Below are 7722 nucleotides of genomic sequence, written 5' to 3' on the forward strand. Positions count from 1 at the left end.
GAAGTCGGACTCTGCTGAGGCCTATAAATCGGTTGAAGATACTAGAAGACTTTTGTCCCTCATCCAAGAGACTTCTTCAGTCTACAACGAGGAGCACTAACGAACCAGCATATCAATCTTGGCAAACGATTCCACAGATGTTAAATATCTCAGTTTCCCTACCAGTCAGTCAGAACTGAAGTCGCTTGGATGAGGGACAAAAAGTCTTTTAATATCTTCAACTAAGTCCGGTTATCCCTCAGCCTCGTACCTGTTACTACTTTACATCAGGCAGATCGGTCTCAGTCTGAATTGCTCGATTAACAAGTTAGTCTTAACGAATAGTCAATGTTCATCCTGCCAACGAGAACTCAACCAACAGACACAAACTATTTGAAACTGACTTCATGTTTCTAACCCTCTGCTGCATTGGTTTCTGAAAGCTTGGCAGCTTATAGGGGACTATCTCTCCCTAACCTTCCCCTCTCATGCACTTCTGCACATCTGCCTTCCTGGTACCTTCCTGTGGTTGTTGGTGCCTTATCAAGTCCTTCATCTGGATTTTCGTCTTTCCCCTTCTCTCTGTTGTCATGCACGTTATCATGGCTCTCTCCCTCTGTGTTTGATTTTCCACTCTGTGTGAATAGTGTTGTCCTCTTCTGTGTTTGTGTGCCCTCCTGTTTCGTGGCCTGTACCAGGAAACATGATTTGAGCACAACTGGATGACTTTGGGGTTAACCCTGGGTTTTCTGTACCGCAACGTTGGTTCTCTTCTTACCGGGGTAGATCACCAACTTATGTTGAACGTTCCAGATAAGAGATGAAGTCTATAAAAATGCCACCCACTGACCAATCAGCTCTCTTTGAAAATATCATCACCATCTTTAGACTGTAGACTTTAGCATTGTCATCCTACAGACACTGATTAAAAGCCTAAAGCTATTGTACATGTTTTTACAGTAGCCTAAGCCTACTAACTGCTTTACAATGTGTTTTATATTTTTTATTTGCTCCCTAGTCCGTTTCACACAGCCTGTCGCAGCAGTAAAATAAATGGGTTTAATTTTTCTTATGTGAGGATGAATATTATGAGCAGTTTGGTAGGGATATAGAAATAAATTTTAAAATGAACGTAGGCAATTTTTTAGGTTAGCTTAAATGCTACTACAGAGACTGTAGTCATGTTCTGCCCCACCTTTTGCGATGTGGGCGCAGGTAATGGTGTTTTCAGTAACCTAAATGTTGAGATTCAGTCTCTCAGCCACTATTTGAGCACCTTTTATGGCATGAATGGATTTTTCGTTTCATTGCTTTATGAAGTAAATTCAGGAAAATGTTTGGAACAGTTTTGTGTGTGTTCAATGAACTAATCTCATTCTCAAGTGACGAAGTTCTTAAAAGTGAGGTGGAACGACCACTTATTCAGTGCCCGAGTCTTTTAATGTGGAAACGCCGACACACAGCCGAGCTGAAAGAATAAGGCTGGTGTTTTCATAAACGACATCAGAACACACCAAATCAACGCATTATTATAGACTATGCCTGTTCATTTAGGCATTTACACTTTCTGTATGTTTCAGCTACAGCAGTGCTACTTAGGCACCGTCCACACTTCATTTTAAAACGGAGACCTTTTGCTACGTTGTCATCTCCCGTCCAGACTAAAACAGCGAAAACGAAGACCAAAAGAGAAGTTTGAAAACGTTGCCGACCCCGTTTTTAGTTTTGAAACTCCGGAGAGCGGTTTAGTGAAGATGGGCTCACATTTGACTCTCTGATTGGGTCTCATAAGTCATGTAAAGTTGAAACACAATTCTACTGACAGTGTTTTTTACAGTGTATCTTTATTAAAATATTTTGTACTGTGCAAACACTTATAGCCTACACTTGTACCATGCTGTATTTACTTTGTGACGACTCCCAGATTGTTTTCTGCGGGCACTCCTTTTAACTCCCGTGTTACGTTCAGTAACAGTCCCAGCACGTACTTTATTCTTTCACCAAATCTTCTGTAAGTACGGAATAGACCATCTGCTTCATGTTTACACTGGCACGGCATGCCCAGCGTACGTGAACGGCCACTAGATGTGCATTTTCAGTCATTTTAGTATAGATGGAGATCAACTCTGATACGCAGCTAAAACGGTGGTATGGATGGAGATCGTATTCATTTTACTTCTCAGTTTTTAAACTAAAACGGAGTAGTGTAGATGGGGCCTTAAATTAGGTTGTATTTCTGTAGGCTAGTGTTAAAGTTTAGGTCTACTCAACGTTTGTAAAATATGACGCTCTGCTTCCAGTGGACTTGTTCATGTCTGCAATTGGAACGCGCTCATGGCTGGATCGGGAAACCCTGTGTTGACTTACCAAGTTGAGAACCAGCTTTGTGGGACCGCTTATCCAGATTGTGATTGTTAGGGTTAGTGAAGCCAGATAACGAAAAGATATCCTAGGTATGTTGAACTCGCTTCGTGGTACAGGCCCGAGGTTTCTATGGATGTGTGGCTCAGATCCTTTGTCATCTGAAGCTGCTCATTTGTCCTCTTCACATATGTTTTACAATCTAAATTTTGTCATCTTAACTGTATACACTACAACTTTCTGTTCCCCTTGAGGCAAACTATGGGCTATATAGCCTAAATAAAACTGACTGATGTGAATAGATTTCTAACTCACACTTTTAATTGTTTAATTGTTTGCAATGTGCATTTTGGACCTGATACACACTGAAATATAGTCATGTTATCCCTTTGACATACTGTTGATATGTTAACTTAATGTCTGAAAAAAAAACATATTTTACCTGGTTTAAACATAAATATTTTTAATGCAACATCAAGAACAAGGTGTCACCTACTGTATGTTCACAGTATATGATAATTTCTCAAATGAAGAAGACCAGAGGAAGCCGCACACAACATGTGTTAGTTTGATAACACCAGATTTCTAAACTTGTATCTGTAATCTTAAAATAAACCACAAAGGTGGTGTGTGTGAAGTGCTTCACCCTTCAAGAAGCACATACAAGCATGTGAACTGAGCATATAAACATACTCACATAGAGACAGTGAATATGAGGAAGTGAGGTGTGGTCTGATGGTTTCAGGGTGCGTTCAACTGAAAACACAGCTGTCTAATTTGATCCTTAAACCCAAAACAGGATCCAGTCTTATATGTCAACACACACCTGAATACTTTTTATTAAATAATTATTTCATGAGAACATAAACACAGTACTTACAATGAGCTACAACACTTCTTTCATATACTACAGTGTACACATTGCAAATAAAGCAGGAATGCATATTGCACTTATTGCACTGTGCTGTAAAGGTAGGTAGGACATTAAACAATTCTTGGCTTGGTCTGATTAGAACAAATGTTCTATATCACTCTATAAAGTAGTAGAAATTTTACAACAACAAAAATCCTGCAATTGTTTAACAATATATATATTTATAAAATGAAGCATTAACAACTGTGGTCAGATGACAATAGCACATGGATGTCTTTTTTAAAAAAAAGCTATTTACTGTTTCTTTACTTGTAAATGTCTATTTTTGATCCTTATGAAAACTTAGGAAGCTGAGAAACATCTTGCCTTTTATAGTATACATAGAAGTGCTGGGACATCACATGCTTAATTTGTCTTCCTGATTCCAGAAAAATCTTGACAAAAAAAAAAAAAAAAAGTCTGTAAACAAAAGCACAAATTTACACACACAGCTCAGTGCACAACATGTGCTGACATAGATTCAGCTTCGTCCAAAACCGTTTTGTCGACAATTTCTTTGTGGCTTGTCAGGCTGACAGTGAGAGCAACAAAAATGAGTCAATGTTTTTCACCTTTGACACTGTTCTGTTCAGTCTGTAAAACAGGAAGTGGAAAGAGAAGTCCCTCTTTTAGACCAAACGACCCCTGTCAGTGTCTAGCCTCCAGTGTTATCACACAGTGGTGTTACAGGTTGTTGAGTTTAAAACAACTTTAGGGGGACAGAATCCCACTGTTGTGCAGTACCATAAATGTCCATAGAGGGCGCTGGACAGCTCAGTCCTGAGGAGCTTGATTTATCACCTTCCTCTTACGAACTGAGACCAAGTCGTAGAATGGATCCTTGGTGATACTCGCTCTGTTTGAAGTAAAGAAGATTTCATTATAGAGTGGCTCATGCAGCATTATTTGTGTGTGTAGGCTTGTAATGTTATCTTCTTAAGTTCAATTTTAAACCATTGTTTCTGCTTGTGTGTGGTCTGACCTGATGGCCTCGATCCACGAGTCTCTTTCCTCCGCGCTGGCAGCACAGATGGTGTAGGACTGGTGTTTCCCCTCCACCACTCTGCCGTCTGTCTCAGTTTTACACGCTTTGATCTTCTGCCCTCGGCTGTTGGGGTTATACAGCTCCAGACAGTACTAGACAACACCAGAAACACAGGATAATCAATCTGTAAAGCTATATATTGTCCTAATTTGAGTGCTATATCCACAGAACGTCCCCGATTCATTCATTCATCCATCCATCCATCCATCCATCCATCGTCAACCGCTTATCCTGTGTACAGGGTCGTGGGGGGCTGGAGCCAATCCCAGCTTACATCGGGCCAAAGGCGGGGTACACCCTGGACAGATCGGCAGTCCATCGCAGGTCCCCGATTCAGTACAATTTTATTTAAAATTTAGATGCTAGCATTGAAAGAAAACACAGCTGACAGTATCTCACCGGTTTGCGAGGATATGGTACTTCTCTCACACAAAGATTCTCTAGAGGGATGATGCCTCTGGGCTCTTTATCCTACAGACAGGTGAAAAAAGATGGAGTGAGTCAGACAATGTATGAGGAGGACAAGAGGGAAGAGCTGAGAGCAAAAATGTCATTGGCGTCAGAAAAGAAGGGAACCAACCAAATGAGGATGTGGTTATATTTTAGGCTTGTATTTTGCCTGTGACATCTGACAAACAAAGGCCTTCCATATACCCATGTACCTTCCAAAGAAATTCGTGATTCATGATCACAACCAGAACTTCTTAGTTGGGGATTCATTATTAAAAGAAAGCAATGACTACGGTGTTGAAGTTACTTGCTGTGATAGCCCTATCATATACCATGACCACCTCTCTAAGAAGATTTTCAGCACCTGCCTTTTAGAAATTACCTCAGCAAGTGACAGCAAGAAGTTATTTTAAGTGTTTGAACAAATGATGTCTTTATCTGGCTGGGGATTTTTTTTTTAATGATCAGAGGAATACTAGGGCTTGAAATACTAGCAGTGTTGGAGTCTTACAGTGGTGAACTCAAAGTAGTAGAGGCAGTTGTCAGTCAAGATGAACCATCGTCTCTTCCATGTCTTAACCCGTCCTCCTGAAATGCAGAGAAAGCAAAAAATAAGGACCTCTTCGTATTTATCAGTTCAGTTATTTGCTGTCCCGTCCATGTGAACTCACAAGCGTTAAAACACTGTAACTTCACACCAAGATGACGAAAATAAATACATTTTCTGAGGTTTTCTGTTTGAAGTTAAACTTCTGCATAACCTAACACCGATGCAATGTGGTTTACATGCAAACACATAGGGGTATACTCCACTATTAGCTCATTTTCTGACTGCTTCCTCTGTACTTTCCTGTATTAGCCTACTGTATCAGCTAAGTCAAATGTAATGTAGCACCACAGCACAGAGCATACTTAAACTTCCACTTATTTTGTATAGGAATTATGGTGTTTAAGTCTGTTACCTCCCAAAGTATTCATCTTTGTCATAACAGACTAAAATGGAGAGGTGTTTTACCAAGTTTGAGGAGCCAGCCTTCTCTGTCAGGGTTGAAGAACGTGTGGGTCAGATCATTCCCATCATCCTCTGGGATTTTGAAAGGCTCGTTGCGAATACTCTCATACAGTTTCTGAGTAGAAAAGAGTTGGATAGGTGTATTAAAAAAAAAAAAAAGCACTACAAAATTGCAACTATTTAATGTCTTGTACCATCTGCTTGTGAGCTAACGCCTAAATAGCAAAGGAAATTAAAGGCAAAAGTTGATTTGATGCAACAGTCTAAACATGTCCAAACAATGGGGATACAAATTGCTTCCTAAAATATTGCTGTCATCATTTACATATTATTCCATTCGCTCAAAATGAGACACCAAAACACAAATATGTCTGTGTGATTTCAGTAATAGGTGACGCAGAAGGTTTTGCATTGTATGGTCAATTGTTGCAGCTTTAAGTAATTCACATGCAACACTGTCAAATACCACATGTAGAGTCCAGTTGGTGGCGAGTGTCTGTATTAATTAGCTTTTGTCTTATCATCTTGTCTTTGATCTCACATGCATGACTTGGTTATCTAGCTGGCTTTAGTCCTTGTTAGGCTATTTCTCAACATGGTCTAGCTATCGGCGTGGTTCTTTTGAAAGCCTAGTAATTTTAATTGTGGTTGATAAACGAGGTGAAAAACCAGGGACTGATGCAGTGGAGGGTGAAGGACAAGTAAGTAATACTGATAACGTTTATCAGCCAGCAGCAGCTAATATTAGTGGGGAACAAGTGGCAGCAAGGAGGTAAAAAAAATCATTCATCTGCTTTTTGAGGTAACATGAAAAGTGGCCGTATGTTTGGTGTCTCTGTTCAACTTTTCTCTCCATGCCCTCATAAATGCATAATCTGTAAGTTATGTAAATGTTGTAGTTGTTGTTATTGTTATAATTAAGGTGTTTTTGAAAATGTTAGATTAAATTGAAAATGTTATTAAATAGGATTCTTATTATCATTAAAACAATTAAAATGATTGGTAACAAGAGATCACGACGACCTTTTCTGTCTGTCAAAATGAGGGACAACGAGAAAGTCTACTGAATCAGTTTTCAGAAAGAGTGGGACATTGATGTGTTCACACATCGGCCCACTGTCTAGGTCACGGTTAATCACCACCACCTTCTGTAGACTACTGTTGATTGTGACTAACTTGTGGATCAAAAGTGGCCCTGAGAACACTTGAACATTATTATGTATAAATGTTTCTGTTCCAGATGATGTGGTGATTGTGTTAACTATTATCTTTTCAAGGTAAGAAAGTACTGCATTTTTTACTGCATGCTTGGAAAATGAAAACTATGAAGTGAAACTGGCATTTTATGGGCTCCTAAATCAAGCAGGAGGATTCACTTGAATACCCCAAATAATTATATTCGCCATTCCTGGTATCACGACAATGTGAACACTAAGAAACGAAATATTGTGGGTTTTTTTCACAATGTCTCGCTTAATATTAGCCCAAGTGACTGCAAACAGCTCCCAAGTCAGTGACGCTGTTGGGTTCATACCCTCCAACTCTGAACAAAACCAGGAGATTCCTGAACTTAGGCTTTCAGGAGCTGATGTTAGTAAGACAGCTAATATGATAAAACATTTATGTTTATGAGACAGATTTAAAAAAGTGTAAACCTATCCTTTAAAAAGTGGACGGTGGACCTTGTATCATGTATTGCATCGAGCCACGGGCTGACTATAATAATCAAATTTCCAGAGGCACAAACTGATGGACAGTTTTCTTCCAGAACTTGGACTTTTGGCATTTGGGTTTTTACTTCCTGAAAAGTTTGGACACTGTGATTAGCCAGAGTCTCACCGAAAGCAGGTCATTAGGTAGATCCTCTCCGTTGTTGATGCCTCTGTTCATGGAGATGAAACGTCCAGAGTGGTCTTGTCCTTCACATTTGGTTGTGGAGGCTGGTGTTGAGCATGATGATAG

General features: G+C 39.7%; 1 protein-coding gene across 1 annotated transcript; it reads right to left on the reverse strand.

The window, feature by feature from the left end:
* Positions 1-3148: 3148 nt before the first annotated feature.
* On the reverse strand, positions 3149-7662 carry LOC119884791 (cytohesin-3-like; the record flags this gene model as incomplete). Its single annotated transcript, XM_038695106.1, is given in 6 exon segments — positions 3149-4109; positions 4236-4390; positions 4698-4769; positions 5260-5336; positions 5764-5875; positions 7600-7662. Coding segments are annotated over 6 exon segments (561 nt in total), but the record flags the coding sequence as incomplete, so codon positions are not given.
* Between the last annotated feature and the right edge of the window lie 60 nt (positions 7663-7722).

Source organism: Micropterus salmoides, unplaced genomic scaffold, assembly GCF_014851395.1.
Source record: "Micropterus salmoides isolate LMB-PRFRI ecotype aquatic unplaced genomic scaffold, ASM1485139v1 Ms_hic_scaffold_3673, whole genome shotgun sequence".
Taxonomy (NCBI): domain Eukaryota; kingdom Metazoa; phylum Chordata; class Actinopteri; order Centrarchiformes; family Centrarchidae; genus Micropterus; species Micropterus salmoides.